Source organism: Bos grunniens, chromosome 3 (assembly GCF_055505025.1).
Source record: "Bos grunniens cultivar Pamir isolate PY7600 chromosome 3, Bosgru_T2T1.0, whole genome shotgun sequence".
NCBI lineage: Eukaryota > Metazoa > Chordata > Mammalia > Artiodactyla > Bovidae > Bos > Bos grunniens.
In genome coordinates, this window is record NC_141167.1 from 40,465,449 (window position 1) to 40,487,600 (window position 22,152).

Consider the following 22,152-nt stretch of genomic DNA (forward strand, 5'->3'; position numbering starts at 1 on the left):
CTAAGCCTCAGTCTTTGTTACCTAAAAATTGGGGATAAAGATACATACCTCACAGGGATGTGGTGAGGATTAAAGGATAATGTATACAAACCCCAGAGCACTGGGCCGGGCATATAGTAGTTGGTTAAAAACAAAAAGGAATCCGTTGATCTAACAAATGCTAGCTATTGTTACTGGTAACACCGAAGGGGAGCAGTGGACCCACAAATGGCAGTCCCGTCCTTCACAAATCTCTGCCAGGCAGAAAGCCAGCGTCCTAGAACTTAAAGGGACTTTCGATGGTGGGATCCCGGAGTCCCTTCGCGGGGGCAGAGGTGGTGAGAGCTGGGGTGGATAGCTGTCCCCGGCAACCAGAAGGTTCCAGGGACCCCCACCCCGTGCAGGTCTGGTACCCGAGCCGAGAGCCTGTTCTTGGGCCCGCAGCGTCTCCAGGGGCCGGTTCTGAGGCGGGAGCCGGGCAGAGAGAGGAGGGGCGACCGGGGGAATGTCCCCGCCTCTCTCCCCGCTTCCATAAATCACCGCAGCCGCGGCGGCTGCCGGGCCGGGAAGTGCACGGAGCCGGAGCGCAGCGTGGTGGCACCAGACACCTCCCTTTCCCCCGCCGCTGGCTTTCTTTCTTTCTTTCAGCTTTTTTTTTTTTTTAAAACCTCTCCCTGCTCGCTCGGGTGGCTGCCCCAGCCTACCAAGCCCGATCGCCGCTCCTCCTCCCAGGCTGCAGCCGCCCGCCTTCGCCGCCGCCTCTCTCCGCTGGGACCCGCGGGAAGCGAAAGCTCCGCGGCTCGGCTTGTGAGCCCAGCGGCCACGCACCGGGTGCGGACGCCGCAGCTCTCGCAGCAGCCCGCCGCCTCGCGGGGGCAGCGCCGGCGCCGGGGTCCGGGACACTGCTGGGGCGGTTGCTTCCTCTCCTGCCGCGGCCGCCGGATCCCGCGATGGTGGCCGCCCGCGCTCCCGCGCCGTAACTGGGCGCCCCCCTAAGTTTAGGAGCTGCCGGGGCGCCTAGAAGCTGCTGCAGAAGGGCGAGAAAGTTTTGCGGGGTGCGCCGAGCGGGCCCTGGGCGCACCTCCCGGGGCTACCTCCCCGCTTCCCGGCTCCTGGAGCCCGTCGGCGGGGAGTCGGGGGAGGCGGCATGACCCGAGAGCCGGAGGAAGAGGAGGCGGCAGGGGCGGCCGCCCTGGCCCGCGGGGGTCGGGGCTCGCTTGGACGGATCCAGGCGCGGCGGCCGCCCCTCTGGCTGCTCTGCCTGGCCGTGGGCTGGCTGCTGGGGGCCGGGGCCGACGCCGAATTCTCTATCCTGGACGAGGCTCAAGTGCTGGCGAGCCAGATGCGGAGGCTGGCGGCGGAAGAGCTGGGGGTCGTCACTATGCAGGTAAGGGTCCCCCCCACCCCCACCCCTTGTGCCCGGGAGCTTGCCAGGCACATCCCGCCTCGCTCCTTTGCTCAGAGCCGGGTCCCATCCCCAGTACAGGTCACTTTAACCGAGCACCGACCTCGCCCGCATGCACAGAGCACCCTTTGCCCCGGACACCTCTGGCCTCTGCGTGGATCCTCTAACTACACACCAACTCCTTCCAAGTTCTTGGGTCCCCTTCTCTTTCTCCTGTGCAGAAGCCCCTGCCCTTTGCACAGGACCCATTTCCCATGCCCCTCCCCGAGCACAGCTCTGTTATCTCGGCGAGGATTCTCAGGTTCCTTCGCGCCTCCTTTCCTAATTTGCACCAATTTCCCCCGCACTTTTTTTTTTTTTTAAACCCCGCCGCCACCCCTACAAACTCCCCTTTTCCCTCTTTGTGTATCCATCCCAGGGCTGACGGTCCCGCCTGGCTCGGACGGTTTTCCGAGGCTTCCAGTCTGTACCCCCTTGATCAGCTCTTCGGGTCCCCCCGACAGAGGCGCACGAATGGGCGCCCGGAGGGCCGTCACCGCCGCGTGCGCAGCTGCTCCAGGGCCACCTGGGCCCGCTGAGAGCGTCCGGGGAGTGAACTCCGCTCTCCCTCTCCCAGCCCGGGTGCCTTGGGGGAGGGGCCGGCCTCATAGACTCTTGGTAGATCCCCGACTCGTGCTGTGTGGGGGACATTTTTTGTTGCTTTCCGCTGTTGGTTGCGCGCTGTCCGAATGTTTTTGTTTTGTTTTGTGTATGCCTTTTGGTATGGGGTGGAGGAAAAAGCAAGCATAGGGAATAAGGTTCCCATTTCTCTAAATTGTTTACCAGGTCCGTCCTCCCGGGGAGGGGGTGGTGGTGGTGGTGCTAAAGAAATATTGCCCGAGGCCAGTAAGGAATCGTGAAGATGTTACTAATAACCAACAGTACCAACAGTAGTAAAAAAAAAAAAAAAAATTGCTAAACAGCAACCACCTGGAGATTCTATCCCGTTATTTTAACCTCTTTGGCCGGAAAGGCCCACTCGATTAGAAGAGGTTGAACTGACATTCCGAATCTGAAATATTTGCTGTAACATTTTTCTGTAAAGTAACCTCCTTCTCTTCCGTATTCGAACAATAATAATGGTGATGCATGTGGTTTACGAAAGAGCGAAGTTTCCAGGAACGTGTTCTCGGAAGAGGTTTCTGATTTCGATTCTACTGTGACCACCCTTCTACCTCCTATCGGGAGAGGTAGAAGTCACTTGGGATTCCGGTTTCTGATTTTTTTTTTTCTTTACCCTCCCGCCCTAACCACCACCAGTCTCCTCCAAGGATGATACAGTTTTCCTAAAGTCAATTCCACCGACCTTTACCGCTGTAGTGAAAGACTATTGGGTGGTTTGTTTTGTTTTAGGAGTGGATGGTTTGCCTGAAAGATAATTGTGTTTATGTGCAGACACCAGCCCTGAAGTGCAGTAGAGTCCGATTTTTCTTCATTTGCATAAGAGTAGGCAAACTTTTAAGATACAACATTGAACTTTTCTATGCAGATCTTTTCGGTTCAGATTGTTATAATTTTTTCCATATGCATGTTCTGATTTTTGATGATTGCTGACAGAGTTCTCAGGAGTCAAGTAACTTTTAGAGGAAATGAACTAAAATGTTAGGGAAAAACTAGGATTTCTTTTTCCACTGATGAATGTTTCAATTCAGAGGACAAACAATTGTGTTTTTGCATAGAGACCCTCTTTTAATAAAGAAATTTAATACATTACAGTTTTGGACAGTGATCTTAAGATTGGCAGCCATTTGTCACCTTCATCCCATCACTAGGGCTGGACAGGGGACCTTCGGGTCTCCCACCACCACCACCATATAAGTGAAGGACTAGCTTTTTCTAAGATGCTGACAGCAGTTTTACTATTTCTCACCCAATCCTTGACAAAAGGTGAAATCGGATCCCAACACATTGTCTTTCAGGTAGGGATCCAAAACAAATGTAGTTTTAAAAGGCTTCCCTGTTGAAAGGGAGACACTTTAGAAGAAGAAGAAGAAAAAGCTCTCATCAGTGGGGGGTTTGTGCCCAAATGGCCCTTTATCTCCTCCAACTGGCCTCTTTCTAACACCTTTGCAACCTCATTGTGGAAGCTGGCCTCCTGGGGACAGGGTTTTGTCTGGCAAAATGTGAAGTGGCTTCTCTCCCTTTTTAAAAGGAGCAGCACATACTGTATTTAAATTCTTCTTCTTGAGCTGTACATTGATCTGCCACTTGCCTCCTTCTGGGAAAATTGGGGGAAATCTCTTTTCAGTTTTGTTAGACTGCCAGCTTGTTTTTTTGGGGGGGTGGGAGACAGATGTTTGTAAAATAAAATCTAAAGCAGGTTACATTTATTGCCCTTAAAACAAGGTTGCAAGCCTCAAATTTTCCTCTGTAAACCTCTGGGATTTGTTCAGTGGGTCTGAAATTATGTGGGTTTAGCTGTCTAAAGAGCAGATAATATAATCACTCCTTGTGACATGTTGGATATTATAGCCAATCTGTTGCTCTAAGACAGGTAGCCTCATGTGGGTGTTAAGGTGAGTGGGGTCAAAGTTCCATCCAAAGATATGAAGGAGTTGGAGAGAGGTATTCTACCTTTGCAGGAAAAGAATGTCCTCTCTCAATTAAGGGATCGACTCTTTTCACTTGACCTTGCCATGTCAAGTACAGTGCAGACTTTTCACGGCAGCATCTTCTTTGACAAGAAATTTTGTGTAGGTTCATTTATGAATTAAAAACCCATTTCCAGACTTTTACGTCACTGCTGCTGAAATTCTCCAAAGACCGTTTTTAATTTTGAGAAATTGCAAAGCCGCTTCCAAGGGGGAGGCCTGTTGTCACCTCTCACAAGACAGGCACAAGGAAGAATTTTACAAAAACAAAACCCAGAACTTCTTTCAGCACTGTAGTTTCCCGTGGCATAGTTTTTGTGCTGGCTGATAAAGAAAGTTTGAAAAGCAGCCTAGCTTAAAGATTTCCTTGGAAAGGTTTTTCTCATGGTAGCTGCCTGCTCATGGTTTTTTGTTGTGGTTCCTTTTTAGTAATGGACAAAGTTAAAAAAAAAAAATTCTCTAAATGATTTGCACCAACTAATTTTGCCAGTGCCTTGGGAAAGTTGCCACTGAATACTGCCCCCCTGGCAGCAGGCCTCATACATCATGGGTAAAAGTCAAAAACCTAATCATCATCTCCTCAGGGGTCTGGTGGAGTGAAACCATGGACATAGAGATCTAGGGAGCAGAGAATGGCTGTGTTCAGGGAGCCTTGTTTCTGCTTTTTCATTCATGCAAAAAGTTTTTTTTTTTTTTCATTGAATGAAGGAGCATCATGGAATGGAAAGTTTCCATATTGGAAACCTGGGTTCCAGCTCTGCCACTTTAGAAGTTAGGTGATCTTTGTCTGTAAAGGTGGCAGTGATGATTCTTCCTGGAGATCTGCTCTGTGGACTTAATGAAAATAGTCCATGTGAAAGCACCTGTTGATGTGGAGCTGGGACTGGGAACTGTTGACTGATGTGGTTGTTCTTCAGCAAAGAGATTTCCTTAGAAGCTGACTAGGCACAGAGCACTATGCTAGCTGAGTGTTTGGTGGATTTAAAAGGAGATATTCCAGCACAGCCCCTTAAGGAGTTTACAATTTGGAGGTGGAGGTAAGGTTGCACAGGTAAAACAGTTAAGCAACAATGCCTGCTTGTTAGAAGGCATATCTGGCTCTGGGAGCCATTTCACCAGGCACTTATAAGGCCCATTTAACATTATATGACAATACAGGCTTCCTAACAGCAAGGACCTGGCACATAGCCAGGTTGCCCGCCTTGATGTTAATTCTAACTCAGCTCTGCTGAGCTGGGCATAGTCACTGTGAACTTGGCAGACACAACAGCAGGTTGGTCAGACAGCTGCTGTATGGGGCCTGGAAGGGGGATGGGTGGGGAGAATCCTTCCAATAGGGGCAGAACAAATGCCAGAAGTACAATCTGAGGAGCTTCACTTCAAATGGAAGGAAAGGAGGCAGCCAGGACAGAACTGATAAGCTCAGTATTGGTGAGGTGTTGACTGAAAATATAGAGCAGTGTTGTAAATAGTGGCTGCAGCTGAAAGTGAAAGGGGAGGCCGACTTTGTATGCCCTAGAAAAGCATTAAGTTCACTGTCCATATTTGCATACATTCAACAAACTTTGGGGGAGACTTCTATTCTATGAAGGACTTTGGGTTGGGCTTAAGCTAGGGATAGGGCTTCCCTGGTGGCTCAGAGGTTAAAGTGTCTGCCTGCAATGCAGAGACCCGGGTTCAATCCCTGGGTTGGGAAGATCCCCTGGAGAAGGAAATGGCAACCCACTCCAGTATTCTTGCCTGGAGAATCCCATGGACAGAGGAGCCTGGTGGGCTACAGTCCATGGGATCACAAAGAGTCAGACACCACTGAGTGACTTCACTTTGACTTTAAGCTGGGGATAAAAGGTAAATAAGATCTTGTCTGTGCCCTGAAGCTCTCAACTGATGATGCAGACAGATACAAAAGGAAGTGTTTAGTGAGGGGCAGAGAAGTAGTGGGCTAGTACCATGCTGCAGTGAGGAACAGGGCATTATGGAAGTACAGCGGAGGGCTGCCAAGATTATCTGATGAGGTCATGAAGTTGACTACTCCTCCTGCAGCCTTTTAAGTGATCTGCCACACACAGAGGGCAGTCCTGAAAGCATCAGCAGCCTCAGACACTAAGGGGAACCAAATAAGCAGTTCTTCAGACATTTCTAAGGCCCCTTGGTGGTACTGGACAAGGGAGTTGCTATGTCTTAAATTCTTGATTAGTGGGGGTGACTGTAACTCTGTCCCTCTGCGTATGGCCCCATGTCTTATTTCTCTGGCCCTCACACCTAGAGCTTCTGTGGTTATTTCACATCAACACCCTGGTGGCCCTACTATAACTTCATGCTGATTTACAGTGATGTTTAGATAAGGTTGGCATTTGCCCCCTAGTCATGTCAATCATACCAAGAATGGTATGTTTTAGGATGATTTGAATATGTACTTAGGCAATTGAAAATATTTTAGGAATGGAAAAAAATGCAAATAATGTTATTTGATTCTATGCCCTGTGTGTAGTATAAGCCCTAATGGGAAAGCTGCAGCCTTGTTTTCTTCTGAGATTGCTCATTTGGAGTAGAACAAAATTGACCATTGGTGGATGAATTGAACTTGGTAAGAACGAGTGCAAAGAAACACATGTTGAATCACTTCTGAGGGACTCTCCCCAGTGTGCTTAGAATCAGTACTTCCTCCCCTTCCTCTCCACTAATACCTGTCTTAGCTGCTTAGCTTTTTCCTGCCAGTTGTACTTAAATCTGGAGGGGTGTGGGGGAGGGTAAGGGGATGGTTTCACACTTTATAACTTGGTGCTATTTCTGGTTGCTGCTTGAAGAGTTCCTTCCTTGAGCTTAAGTGGATGAGCCAACAGGAACCTTGGAGAACTCTGGAAGTTTGGTATTAAGTGCAATGGGATTTGTTTTGAATCTGCTTCAACCTGGAGTAAAAGTATATTGGAGGTCAAAATATAAAGGGCACCAGTTTTGACTCTACTAGTTATTAACTCTGTCACTTCCAGCATATTATTAAATTACCTTTGAGCTTCATTTGGTTAATGGGGGGGGGGGACCTCTTTTAGCACACAGTCTAATGTAGGAACAATCAGTAAACAGAAATAAACATGGACAGCATGTTTAGTGCCAGGGCACAGAACCTGGAAGCCAACAAAAATTTTGCAGCTCCAGAGCCGGAATGAAACTGAAATCTAAGCTTTAGAACCTGCAGATTTCAGTGTAGTCAGTCCTCTGGCCCAGGGATTACCAAAGTGTGGTGCACCGACCTCATGGATGTGATGCAAAACCATCATTTAAGATTTATGAAGAAAGTATTAGACCTGCCAATTAGAGTCATTTTTATTTACTTTTTTTTTTTTTTGGCTACACCACACAGCATGCGGGATCAAACCCATGCTCTCTGAAGTTGCTGCTGCTGCTGCTAAGTCGATTCAGTCATGTCTGACTCTGTGCGACCCCATAGATGGAAGCCCACCAGGCTCCCCTGTCCCTGGGATTCTCCAGGCAAGAACACTGGAATGGGTTGCCATTTCCTTCTCCAATGCATGGAAGTGAAAAGGCTCCCTGCAGTGGAGGCATGAAATCTTAACCACTGGATCAGCAGGGAATTCCCTTATTTACTTTTAAGCTTTTTTTAATACAAGGATTTGAAAAAATATATAGAAGTAAAGAGAAGAGCATAAAAATATTCCTGTATCTCTTACCCAGCTTAAACAAGCTATCTACTTGTGGTCAGGCTGGTTTCATCTCTGCCTCTACCTGCTCTTTCCCTCCCTCCTGATTATTTTGAAGGAAATTCCAGGTATCCCATGATTCTATCTGTAACATTTTTATTACATTCTTATTTAATTTCTATGTTAATGTTTTATAATAGGCATAATATATTGATATACTAGTATATAGAATTTGCAGTCCATCAATACAAATATTTTAGAGGGTATATACTTAAAATTTTTTAGGACATGCCTGAGCAAAATGATTGCCGTGTGGTGGTGGTGGTTTAGTTTCTCGGTCATGACATGGCCTACAGCCTGCCAGGCTTCTCTGTCCATGGAATTTCCCAGGTGAGGACACTGGAGTGGGTTGCTATTTCCTTCTCCAGGGGATCATCTTCACCCAGGGACTGAACCCTGGTTTCCTGCATTGCAGGTGGATTCTTTTCCCACTGAGCCATTGTGCATTCCCTGCTGCTGCTAAGTCGCTTCAGTCATGTCCAATTCTGTGCGACCCCATAGACCGCAGCCCACCAGGCTCCTCCGTCCATGGGATTTTCCAGGCAAGAGTACTGGAGTGGGGTGTCATTGCCTTCTCCCGTGCATTCCCTAGCCCTTTACAAAATAGCTGGTACCTTTGTCCAGCAGCCTCCTTTGCCTTCCAGATGTAACACCTAAGATTCTTTTGGGAAGCTCCTCTAGGACCCCTTTTTTCTCCTGGGCACGTGCCATCTGGCCCTCATTTTCATGCCTGGCTTTCCCCACGAGGCTGTGAGTTTCTGTGTTTTCTTAGTGGCCAGCTTACAGTCTGAGCCGTGTCTTCTCACTCCTGCTTTCTCCCTATTTCAGAGATGGAAGGCAGGATGGAGAAAGGAACAAAGCAAAATAAACTGTAAGGAAAGGCAGGAGGCTGAAGAGAAAAGACTGACTGTGGACATAATTATCTTCTGATGAGTTTGTCAGCAGATGGTAGTGTAGAATCTGAGGCCAGGAGAGTGGAGGGGAAAGTATAGAATGTCCAGTGCTTTCCCTCCTAGAGCTCATGTTTTATCAGTGAAGCTAAACTAATTTGAATGGGCCAAGACAGTGTAGAAAAAAATGCTGAAATATGGGATCAAGATCCATGCCCACCCCGGGGTTGCTAACTCTAACATTTCCAGGGTTCAGTTAGGCAGAGTGAGGCAAGCCAGGTATAGATCAGTAGGGCATGGTGTTGGTTGTTGGAAAGGGAGGGCACATGCCAGGGCTGAAAAGCAGGTGCTACCCAGCTCTGCCAATTGCTGCCATGTGGCAGTGTGGGGCCAGTGTTGCCACTTGACTCTGGTTTTCAGGAGAAGCTGGGTCTCTGGGTTTTCAACAAAATCTCTCAATTCTTAAAATGTTGGCAACTAATTCAGATTAACAAAACAAAACACTGTGTGGGCCAAACCAAACCTGCCAGCTGTCTGGATCAGGCCAGAGGCCACCAATTTGCAGTGTCTGGGTTAGAATTATTCAGTGAGCTCTAGGAGGTAAAGTCAGTGATTGTGTGTAAAGATTCTGGGGAAGTAAGTTTCTGTATAATAGAAAAGGGACAGCTTTCTCAGAGAATAGAGTTTAAGTCGGGTTGTTGTAGGAGATGAGCTTCCTGTCATCATAATTACTTAAACAGTTATTAAATGTTTATTTGGTGCCAGGCACCATATTCATTCTGAGATATCCATCAGTTAATTTCCAAGGCAATGAAATGGTATGAAAAAGGAGGTTCCAGATGCTTGGAGAAAGTATGTCAGGGATATTAACCTGCTTAGAAGTGGAGGAAGCTTCTGGAAGGTCTTCCAGGAAAAGAAGAATGAATAGGAATTGGTTAGTCAGAGGGTGGGGTTCCCAGAAGACTCTTTTGTGATGGCTCTTCAGAGAATGAAAAGATGGCCTTAAGGTTTGGAGCTTAGAGAGCTGGGGGAAGAAAGGGCACAGGAAGAGTTCAGAGAAGCATACAGGTTGGGTAGTGGAATCCTTGGATCCTTCATGGCGGTGAGATATATGGCAGGTAACAACAAAATGCCCAGTTTACACTGGCTTGAGAGAGGAACAGGCTGCCCTAGGTGACTGGACAGTCTGGGGAGGAGTTTGAGCCAGGCTAGATTATGGCTCAGGTCATGTGGCCCCATTGCTCACATTCTCAAGTAGGTTTTCCCCTTTAGTTTCTATATGACTGGCCAAGCCTTCGTAGTGTTTGAGTTGCGAACTAGCTACTTTCTGTGCATGAGTCTTGTCTTTGGAGGGGATGTGCTCTGGGGGAGATGAACTAGAAACCTGGAGAAATGAGGAGCTTGCTGTCTAGAAAGCTCAACTGAAGTCATTTAGGTTTTAGCTAAATGCTTAGCAACCAGCAGCCCCAAGGCCTGCTCTGTACCTAGGCTCTCCTTCCCCCAGTCCAGTTTCTTGAGAGCCTACTTTGCAGTCTCCCTGCCTCTGACCTGCAAACGGGCTGGCTGGCCTCCCACTGTGGCCTGTGGCCTGTGGCCTGTGGCCTGCCCTGAGGGGCTGTACAAACCCAGGCTCAGCAGGCCTGCCCTGAGCCTGTCTTTGCTCCCTGATCCACTGATGAAGTGTATGAGAACTAGAAGGACCAGAGGGAAAGTCAGACCTCCCCTACCCCTCATTTTATAGGTGAGAAACAGAGGCCCAGTGGGCGGTGGCTCTCTAGAGGTCACGCCAGTAGTACATGATAGACCTTGAATTCAGGTCTTGACTTTTTAGGATTCTTACTTTGGGACATTTTTCACAGTACTTATCCCATGGGAGCTTCATTTCCCAAGAGATGTTTGCTTTAAAATGGAAAGGAAACTTGATTTAATCAAGAAGCTTTATTTTAATTTCTTCTTTTGAAAAGAAAAAATATTTTGGCTTAGTTCTTTGATGATTGAGAACTTATAACTGATAGTCTCATTTGACAGATGACTTTTTTTTTTAAGCTGTTATTTAAATACTTAGAAGTCAGTGAGCCATTGAAGAAATACAAAATTCTGACTCCACAGTGATGTTAGCTATTTTTAAAACAGCAAATTTAAGTAATCAATAACTGGTTATAATTATGAACCTGTACAAACCAAAGTCTTTTTTTTTTTTTTTTAATTAAAAAGGTAAAGCATAAGAAGAAAACTTTAGGGAAGAACAACTTTTGTGATTTTATTTATTTTTTGTATTTATATAAAATCTTCAGAATGAAATTCTACCTGTAATTTTCAGAAAGAGTGCTATTTTAGAACTGAATTTCAGGACTGCGTCTCTCTCCCTAGTTATTAGAAGTATGAAGCTCTTTCTTTTTGTGAAAATTCTAATAGTACAATTACTTTTGAGGGTTTGTTTATTTGATTGGATAATGAAACAGAATAAATGTCATTTGAAAGCCTCTTTACCTTCCCCCTCTTCATTCTGAATTCAAAAGAAGTTTTCCCCTACTGCAGATTTACATAGTCCCATGATTTCTAAGTTAATTACCGTTACAACAGTTCTGATACCCAAATACCAGTGTGGGTCAACTGAGAAGCAGCTTCGGGTCCACATTTCCCTGGAAATACTGTGCTTTGTTGTCATTGTCGTAGAGAAGCCAGTGGAGGAAATTCTTATCTGTTGTACATGATAACATCCTGATTCTGTTCCAACCATAACAATTATTTTAAAGACTAGGTCAAAGCCCAAGACTCCAGCACTTTTTCTTTCTTTCTGGATTCCCCTTGGATTTTTTTTTTTTTTTTTCAATTTTATTTTTGCATCAGGTATTTTAAAAGATACTCCAAGGCCCTGGTGGAAGGGCAGGGAAAATCAGCAAGCCAGTGAGAATGAATCTGAATTTTTAATTAGGCTTTGAGTTGTTTCTTCAAAGTGTGGAGACATCATTAGTGATGTAAGTCTTGTTGCATTAGCAGAGACTGACATTTCACTTCAAACGGGAGAGTGTAGCTGTCCTGTGCAGATAAAAGTTGCCAAGTGTGGAATAGCAAGGTGGATTGGTAGATAATTAGCTGTTCCACATTACTGCAGTGTGGAAGAAGCCTGCCAGTCATGGGCAGGAAGGAGAAATTATTAGCAGGAGAAAATCCAAGTGTGTCATAAAGCAATTTGGAATCACTTCAGCTGTGGCAGAGCTGATAAGGCATATGTTAAGGAAACAAGACAAACTGAGTCTCGTATATGATGGCCAACTTTTTTTTTTCTTTTTACAAATCTTAATTCAAAGAGGAATGGTCAGAAATTAATGATCCTTAAATACACTGAAGTACCGATTCATCAGTCTGCCCTGACTCCGCCTATAAAATAATTAACCAGCTTAAAATAATCTTCATATTTCCATGTCACTTGAAAATAAAGTAGGGTTCTACATAGGGCAAAAACATGTATATCACAGGGAGGTCGCAAATCCCTAACAATTACTGTGCTGTGTGTAACCATGAAAATATACTTGAAGAAGAAATTTTGAAGTCTGTCACCTCTCTGATATGTGTAACAGTATTTATAAATGGCTTGAGAATATTTTTATGGCCTTATTGGTGAAACATTTATGTGTATTTAAATATTGTTAACAGTTTTGCTGTGATCTTCGCATTCATCTCTGGGAAATGAGAAGGGTAGAAAGACCTGTTGGGTTTCTTATCAGACATTTGCTAGCTCAAATAAAATGTCAATGGGATTTTTTGTTGTTGTTGACTGTATTGCTCCCTGGGCCCCTTAGTGGGATCCTGGATTCCCTTGTCCTGATTCTATCCATGTTTATTGATCGGCTTTCTCCAAAGCCCATGCCTCTCCTGGCAGCTCAGGGACAGGCGATGCCAAAGTGCTCAAGGTGGTGCGTTCTGCTTGGATGGTGTCCTCTCTGAATAAGAGATATTCTCGGCTGCTGTCACAGAGCCAGTTTTCTGCCTCTTGCTGCTTGATTCCTCCCACCCTGGGAACTGTCACTGAGTTTTTGCTGCTCTGGGTAGTTCTGGAGAAAGCCTGGAGAACTGAGGTTTTTAGCAATCTTGGATCCAGAGTCGTTTTCATTGACCCTATGTGTAATGGGGTTGTTTGCCCCTCCTGTTCTCTTGAAGGTGGGGATGGGGGACTAGCCTGTGTGCTGATTTGTAAACCATCTCATTTGTTATGGGTTGATCCGAGTTAGTGTTAATTCAGATTTCCAAGGAGGCCTGGAAAATTTTACTTGCATCCATGTTGTAATCAGTTAAAAAATGTGGGCAAGAGCTGCAAACAGTAAAGCTTTGTACAGATGAGTTATTAGAGCATGAGTTCTCACAAGAAAGAGCCCAGATTTATTCATCTGTGTAGTCCTGGTGTGTTAACACTGTCTCTGGCACATGGTGAGGACTCCAAAAATGTCTGGGCTACAGAAATTGGGTGGCCATCTTCAAACAGTGGGCTTCCCTGGTGGCCCAGAGGTTAAAGAGTCTGCCTGCAATGCGGAAGACCTGGGTTCAATCCCTGGGTCAGGAAAATCCCCTGGAGAAGGAAATGGCAACCCACTCCAGTATTCTTGCCTGGAGAATCCCATGGACAGAGGAGCCTGGTGGGCTACAGTCCACCGGGTCACAGAGTCAGACAGGACTGAGTGACTTCCCTTTCCCTTTCACTTTCTTTAAACAGTAGATTTTGTAACTTTCTGATACTATTCTGCATTCAGCTTCTGCTACTATGTTTCCATTTCATTACCTACTCCAGACTTAAGTATAATGTCTTGAGCCTGCATTTGCTACTAAAGATGTAAAATGTTTCAGATGAGTGACAGTGTCTAGAAGTAAGCACCTTAATTATTGATTGAGTTCTGATGTTTTATTTCTTCCTGTTGGAGAAAGCTTAAGTATGTATATCCAGGCCATTTAGGAATATTAAAAAAAAAATACCAAAATGTGTGTATACTTGCAAATTATGTACTTAGAGCTCTGTTATCCTAGAGATTAGATTCATCAGCTAGTTCATTTAGTGAATATGTGTTGAGCACATACTGTATGTCAGGTACTATGCTTGCATTTGAGTTCATGGTTAAAAGAAGAGAGACAAGATCTCTACTCTTATTGTGCTTGGCTGGTGTCCTCTCCGAATAAGAGCCGCCCTCTGCACCTAACTAGGGGAAATACGTTAAAGAAGTAATCATATAAATATGAGTTATAAATTGTTTTAGTAATGTTATGAAAGAAACAAGGATTATTGGAAAGACAACAAGGGAAATCCTTTTAATATATGTCAGATATGTCATTTCTCGGCTCAAAACTCTCTAAAGGCTCCCATCTGACTCCAGGGTAAAATTCAAAATTACAGTGGCTTTTACAGCCCGAGTGACCTGGTCTCTGATATCTTTGACTTTATTTCTTATCTCCCCTCCCACCATCGAGTTCCCACCCTCCCCCTCCTCAACCCCCACCCCCCAACGCGTAATGTTGCTCTAATGCTCCAAGCACATCCTTGCCCCAGAGCGTTTGAACTTGCTGTTTCTTTTATCTGGGAATAAAAATTTAAAAAAAAAAAAAAAAATTCTTTACCTGCCCATCTTCTTTAAAACAGTATCCTCCTTTCCCTCTCTTCACTCTGCCTCCTTACCCCATTCATTTTGTTTTGTCATATTCCCTAACTTCCCACAGGTAAGCTTTGTATTGTTCACTGCTATTTTCTTATGGAATGGGCTTGGCCCTTACAATTAATTACTAACAAATATTTATCGAACAATGTGGATGGGAGCAGGCAATGGCACCCCACTCCAGTGTTCTTGCCTGGAAAATCCCATGGGCGGAGGAGCCTGGTAGGCTGCAGTCCATGGGGTCGCTAAGAGTCGGACACGACTGAGCGACTTCACTTTCACGCATTGGAGAAGGAAACGGCAACCCACTCCAGTGTTCTTGCCTGGAGAATCCCAGGGATGGGGGAGCTCCCTCGTCTATTGGGTCGCACAGAGTCGGACATAACTGAATTGACTTAGCAGCAGCAGTGGGTGGGAGCAACAACCGAGAACTGGATGGCCTGGGAAGTAATCACAGAAGGTAATGCGGAGGGACCAGAGAGGTAGAGGAACCGATCAGAGGAGAGGTGGAGGTGGGGCTAGCAAAAGAAGGGGGAACCAATCAGAAAGGAGGAGGGTGAGGATGTTGGCCAGCATTGGAACAGCCCGTGCAGAGGTCTTGAGAGTAAACTTTGGCATACTTAAAGAACTGAAAGAAAACCAAGTGGCTGTCTTATTAGTATAAGAGGAGGAAAATGATGCACATGAGGGATTTGAATCTTATTCCTAATCGATGCAAGCATAAGTGTTTCCCCAAACTCTTTTGGTTATGCCTTTACTGGTATGGACCCATTAGAAGGGTGAAGATGCTGAAAGACCCCGGGTGGATAGAGGTCTGGATGTTGGAAAATTGATGGTAGGCCGTTTGTTCTCTCTTCCAACAGAGAGGAGAGAGAGAAGAGGAGTGGGGATAGGAGACTACAAATTCATTAAAAATTAAAATAGGAGAAAAATGTAAATGTGACTTCATCGTTCTACACCTATGAATTAAAAAAAAAAAAAAACACTCATGCTTTCCATGTTATTTCTTTTTCTTTAAAGGGGATAAACAAAACAGATTTCCAGAGCAAACTGTGATTACAACAATGAAGTCCTGCAGTAGTGATTCAGATGTTCTTTCCTTCCATTATGTTACAGTCATTTAGATAGATAGATTTACACACAATAAAATGTACTGTTTTCTCCCCCCTGTAGCTAGCAATGATCACTTTTTAAAGTGACCTTGAAAGTTCAGAACCAAATCTTTGAAGTGCATCAGACTTTTTAAAATTTTAATTTTAAGATTGTAAAATGATCCTGATGCTGGGAAAGACTGAGGGCAGGAGGAGAAGGGAGGGACAGAGGATGAGATGGTTGGATGGCATCACCAACTCGGTGAACTCCATGGACATGAGTTTGAGCAAACTCTGGGAGATAGGGAAGGACGGGGAAACCTGGCGTGCTGCAGTCCATGGGGTTCCAAAGAGTCAGACATGACGTAGTGACTGAACAACAAACAGCAAAATGTATATAACATACATTTTTAAAATTTTAAAGATTTAATAATTTTAATTTTAATAATTTTAATAATTTTAAGATTTAATAATTTAAAATTTTATTGTTAAGAGTGCAGTTGTGGCATTAATGGTTCAGAGTGGCTGCACCATTTTACATACTTACCAACAATTCACAATAATTCACATTCTTGCCAACACTTTTTTTTTTAAATAATAGCCACCCTAATGAGTGTGAAAATCTACTCTTTTTGGTGTAGAGGTCCACGGATGCACATCATGTAATTCTCACCACAATCTAAATATGGAAGTTTTTATCACCCTTCAAAATTCTCCAGTGCTATTTCTTTGTAGTTATTCCTTCCCCTCCCCAACTCTCCTACACTCCAACCTGCCATGCCTGAAAACCATCTCTATCTCTAATTTTGCTTCTTCCAGAGTGTCATATAAATGGAGGCATTATGATATACATTTTGAGTCTTGACTTTTTAAATTTAGCATAATGCATTTGAAATTCATCCACATTATATATATATATAGTTTATTCCTTTTTATTGCTGAGTATAGTCCCATTGTGCATATGTACCACAGTTTGTCCATTCAGCAACTGAAAAACATTTGGATTTTTTGAGGTCATAAATCTATAAATATTCCTACGGTAAACATTCTCATACAAGTTTTTGTTTGAACATAGTTTTCATACTTGTTGTTCAGTTGCTTAGCCATATCTGACTCTTTCAACCCCATGGACTGCAGCACACCAGTCTTCCCTGTCCTTCCACATCTCCTGGAGTTTGCTCAAACTCACGTCCGTTGAATTGATGATGCCATCCAACCATCTCATCCTTTGTCACCCCCCTTTTCTCCTGCTCTCAATCTTTCTCAGCATTAGGGTCTTCTCCAATGAGTTGGCACTTCCTGTCAGGTAGCCAAAGTATTAAAGCTTCAGTTTCAGTATGAGTCCTCATACTTCAAGGGGTGGGACTAGCATGCTAAGTGTATGTTAAACTTTGTTGAAAACTGGCAGTTTGTTTTCCAAAGGGGCTATCTCATTATATAGTCCCACCAGCAATGGGTAAAAGTCCTGGGAGCACCACAGCCTCTTCAGAACTTGATTGGGTCAATCATTTTAATGTTACCCATTATAAAATGTGCTCAGTCGTGTCTGACTCTTTGCGACTCCATGGACTAGGAATTCTCTAGGTCAGAATACTGGAGTGGGTAGCCTTTCCCTTCTCCAGGGGATCTTCCCAACCCAGGGATCTAACCCAGGTCTCCTGCATTGCAGGTGGATTCTTTACCAGCTGAGCCACAAGGGAAGCCCATTTTAATGTTATCCATTGTAAAATGTGTGAAGTGGTATCTCATTGTGATCTTAATGAATATTTCCCTAATGAATAATGGTGCAAAGCATTTTTTTCACGTGCCTATTTGCAATTAGCCTATCTTTTTTGGTGAAATGTGAAAACATCTACCCACTTTGAAATTGGGTTGTTTCCTTATTCCTTATTTTAAAAAAATGACTGATTTTTAAAATTTGTATATTTGTACATTGATCATTGCCATCTAGTTTTATAACATTTTCATTACTCCCCAAAGTTCCTATGTGCCTGTTATTGAGTTTTGAGAAGTAGGTACTTGAAAAAAAATTCAGATGTGCTTTTAATTTTCCTTATGAGTACCAAATTCTACCACTGTTGTTTTTTAAAGTGACATTGTTTTTTCATCTTTTTGCCTTTTCATACTGTTCATGGGGTTCTCAAGGCAAGAATACTGAAGTGGTTTGCCATTCCCTGCTCCATTGGACTGCATTTTGTCAAAACTCTCCACCATGACCCATTTGCCCTGGGTGGCCCTACACGGCATGGCTCATAGTTTCATTGAGTTAGAAAAGGCTGTGGTCCATGTGATCAGATTGGTTAGTTTTCTGTGATTGTGGTTTTCAGTCTGTCTGCCCTCTGATGAAGAAGGATAAGAGGCTTATGGAAGCTTCCTGATGGGAAAGACTGACTGAGGGGGAAATTGGGTCTTATGCATCTGGTCCCATCACTTCATGGCAAATAGATGAGGAAACAGTGGAAACAGTGACAGACTATTTTGGGGGGCTCCAAAGTCACTGCAGATGGTAACTGCACCCATGAAATTAAAAGATGGTTACTCCTTGGAAGAAAAGTTATGACCAACCTAGACAGCATATTAAAAACTATAGAGACGTTACTTTGCCAACAAAGGTCTGTCTAGTCAAAGCTATGGTTTTTCCAGTAGTCATGTATGAATGTGAGTAGTCATGTATGAATGGTTTTTCCAGTAGTCATGTATGAATGTGAGAAAGCTATGGTTTTTCCAGTAGTCATGTATGAATGTGAGTCACAACTGAGCAACTGAACTGAACTGTGTTTTCATAAATTTGCTTTTGTAGCTTAAAGAATAATGGTGCCCAGGATTAGAAAGAATCAAGTATGATCTACGATAGCTAAAAAATCTTTAAAAGAGAATTCTGGAGTTTGCAGTTCTTGTTTTCAGCTAAAAATAAAGCATTATATAAGAGTTTTGGTTACTGTGGCCTTTGTAGAATCTTAGAGTTAATCGGTTAATCTTAGTAACTATTGGTTGACCCCCTGTACTCCTGTATACCTCAGCACTGCTCTAGGCGTGGGGTATAGTGATGAACCAACTGAATCCCCCTTGCTTTTGAGAGGCTTGCCTTCTGGGAGAGAGAGAGATTTAGCTATGCAAAAAAATAAATCAAGATAACACTGGACCCTGATCAGTTCTGGGAAGGAGTTAAATTAGGCTACTGTGCCATTTGAAAGAAGCCTGCTGAGGGAGCTAAGACTTGAATGTGTTTGGGGAGGAGGACCTGGAAGGAACTTGGGAAAGAAGTAGAGAGCACAGGGCCAGAGAGGAGAATGGGTCAGAGTGTTTGAAAGGAAAGCTGAAAGGAGGCACTGAAGGAGGGTGGCAGTGGAGGAAGAGGAGAGAGGATAGTTACAGTGGGAACCGAAGAGTCTAGATTTTATTCTGGCTGAAATTGGAAGCCATGGGCCGATTTGAGGCAGGGAGTGACGTGGTTGTGATTGATTTTTGCTTTAATAATATCCCTCTGGCTATTGGGTGCCTTGGTTGCTTGGGGGATATGGGTGGGGAAAGGCAGAAATGGAAGCAAGGAGACAGAGTAATGAAGGTATTTATCCTTCATGGACAGGTAATGCCACTTTTACCTTTGTGATTTCATTTAAATATGATGAAATTGTGTTATTTAATGCTTTACATTCCACAAAGGCCCACTGGGCTAAGGCTATGATTTGAGAGAAAGTAGGACAGCTACTGCAGAATAACAATTCAAGAAAAGAAGAGTTTTCAATACAGAAAATGAGACAACAGTGGTAATCTCCTTCCTGTGTACAGATACTGCATGGAGTGATAGATCCTCAAAGGCGGTTGAGATCTTAGCTTACCAGCCATGTAACTTTTGATAAATTCTTTCCCCCTCTTCATAGCCTCAGCTGTTCACTTTATAAAGGAGGAAAATAATAGCTGCCACAGCTCCAGGCTGTTGTAAGGGTGGCCGTGTCTGTCTGTCAGAGACACATCACCATCATCATCTGTGGTTCTGTTAGGATGTTTAGAATTGCAAGTAACAACCCATCCCAACAACTCAGGAAACTTCCTTAAAAGATAGTTTGTTGGCTTAACTGAGAGATTTACGTGTAATGTAAGCTTCAGGCATAGTTTGATTAAAGCCAAGGCTTCTTTTCTCCACCCCCACCCCAACATCCCCCTGGCTCCATCACCCTCGAGGAGTTAGCTAACCCTCAGGCTGGCTTTGCCTGTAGTAAAATGAGTTTGGTGATCCCAGGTCTGTCTGGGGCACAGCAGACTCCAGGAGAGTAAAGAGCCCCCTCCTCTTGTAGGATGCCTTGGGCTCATCCTGACTGGACCTTACTGTGGTGAGTGGAATGCAAGAGGATGGAATGACAATCATTTGTGCCCATTAGGACCTGTTCCAAGAATTAGGCGTGCAATTGATTCCACCCACTTCTGATGACTGTTACATATTGAGTGATTTGGACAGAAGGGAGATAATAAAAAATGTACTATAGTTATCTCTGTTATTCCAGTGGCAGCAGAATATGGGAATCATTTTCATCATTTTGACTGGTGTCTTCATTCTGCTGGACTCCATTCACCCCCTCCTAAAAATTTAATTATTTACTGATCACTTATATGAAACATAGGCATGGTATCATGTCAGTATAATGATCCAGGACTGCTTAACTATTTGATTAATATAAGAACTCAATCAATTAGTTTCAGAGATGATTTTAATAATATATATATATTAGAATATAATTTTAGCTTTATGTGAGGTTTGGAATTACCCATGCTAGTCGAATTTACATTTTATGAACACTACTGAAACATCTTAATATACTTTACAGACAGAATTATGTTTCTAAGCACTAGCGACAGATACTTTATAATTTGTGTTTTGAAAATTTCAGGTTTTTTACCAATCTCCATTTGCCCTTCCCTAATTTCTTGTTTGGCTGTGTCCATTCCATAATGATATTTAGAAAAGTCATGAAGAGAATTGCTACTTTAGGGTGTGGTAATTAAATAGCCTGCATGTAGTTCATTTAGTTATTGAAATGAAATAATAGTTAATGTATTTCCAATCAACATAAATACAGCATTCATTGGATTTTAATAAATGATTTTTGAGAGGTTTATAGTTACGAGAACAATTATCACCTATTTTGGACAAAGTTATCAACAATCCATTGTTTAGAGAATCTCATTATGACATAGTAAAATGTTTTCAAGGAGGTGAAGTACGAAAAGGATGCTTTTTTTTTAGCTTACCCTCCAAAATTTGTCTTCTGTTTAAGCTGATTCAAGAGTTATAGGACTATGTAACACAGTGAACTTCTTGTTGAAGTTTCATTTAGCATGTTCATAAATTATTGAAGTAAAGATTTGTGGTGCCATTCCCAAAATATCTGACATTGAATCAAGAGCTGGAAAGGCTACTAACACAAACACCATTGTTCCTCCATCCATTCTTTCAATCCACCTAAAGTGTGCATACAATCTACTGAGCAGGATGGCTTATTTAGTAATTTCAGGTACTTTCCTTTTCATGAGAATTTCATTATTATATATTGGTTCTCTCAATATGAGGTATGAGATTAAGATCAAAATTGTATTGACATTACTATTTCTTCTCAGTTTTCTCATCACATTAGCATTCTGTAAATGCTTTTTTTCCTCAAAACATTCACATCACTATATAACACCTTTGAAATGATTCTTGTAGCTAAACATTTCTCTTCAAGAAAATTAGAGATACCAAGGGAACATTTCATGCAAAGATGGGCTCAATAAAGGACAGAAATGGTATGGACCTAACAGAAGCAGAAGATATTTAGAAGAGGTGGCAAGAATACACAGGAGAACTATATAAAAAAGATCTTCACAAGCCAGATAATCACGATGGTATGATCACTCAGCTAGAGCCAGACATCCTGGAATGCGAAGTCAAGTGGGCCTTAGGAAGCATCACTACGAACAAAGCTAGTGGAGGTGATGGAATTCCAGTTGAGCTGTTTCAAATCCTAAAAGATGATGCTGTGAAAGTGCTGCACTCAATATGCCAGCAAATTTGGAAAACTCAGCAGTGACCACAGGACTGGAAATGGTCAGTTTTCATTCCGATCCCAAAGAAAGGCAATGCCAAAGAATACTCAAACTACCACACAATTGCACTCATCTCAAATGCTAGCAAAGTAATGCATAAAATTCTCTAAGCCAGGCTTCAACAGTATGTGGACTGTGAACTTCCAGATGTTCAAGCTCATCTTAGAAAAGGCAGAGGAACCAGAGATCAAATTGCCAACATCCGCTGGATCATTGAAAAAGCAAGAGAGTTCCAGAAGAAATATCTGCTCTGCTTTGTTGACTATGCCAAAGCCTTTGACTGTGTGGATCACAGCAAACTGTGGAAAATTCTTCAAGAGATGGGAATACCAGACCACCTGACCTGCCTCTTGAGAAATCTGTATGTAGGTCAAGAAGCAACAATTAGAACTGGATATGAAACAGACTGGTTCCAAATCGGGAAAGGAGTATGTCAAGACTGTATATTGTCACCCTGCTTATTTAACTTTTATGCAGAGTACATCATGAGAAACCTTGGGCTGGATGAAGCACAAACTGGAATCAAGATTGCCGAGAGAAATATCAATAACCTCAGATATGCAGATGATACCACCCTTATGGCATAAAGCAAAGAAGAACTAAAGAGCCTCTTGATGAAAGTGAAAGAGGAGGGTGAAAAAGTTGGCTTAAAGCTCAACATTCAGAAAACTAAGATCATGGCATCTGGTCCCATCACTTCATGGGAAATAGATGGGGA

At 43.5% G+C, this 22,152-nt stretch overlaps 1 protein-coding gene across 2 annotated transcripts in view; it reads left to right on the forward strand.

Annotated features, from left to right (window-relative positions):
• Positions 1-538: 538 nt before the first annotated feature.
• Positions 539-22,152, forward strand: part of CACHD1 (cache domain containing 1) — a 235,715-nt gene continuing 214,101 nt past the window's right edge. For both annotated transcript variants that reach the window (XM_086390374.1, XM_086390375.1), the window contains exon 1: positions 539-1,366. In XM_086390374.1, coding sequence (XP_086246500.1) covers positions 1,127-1,366 — 240 coding nt within the window. In that variant the 5' untranslated portion in view covers positions 539-1,126. The remainder of the gene's footprint in view (positions 1,367-22,152) is intronic.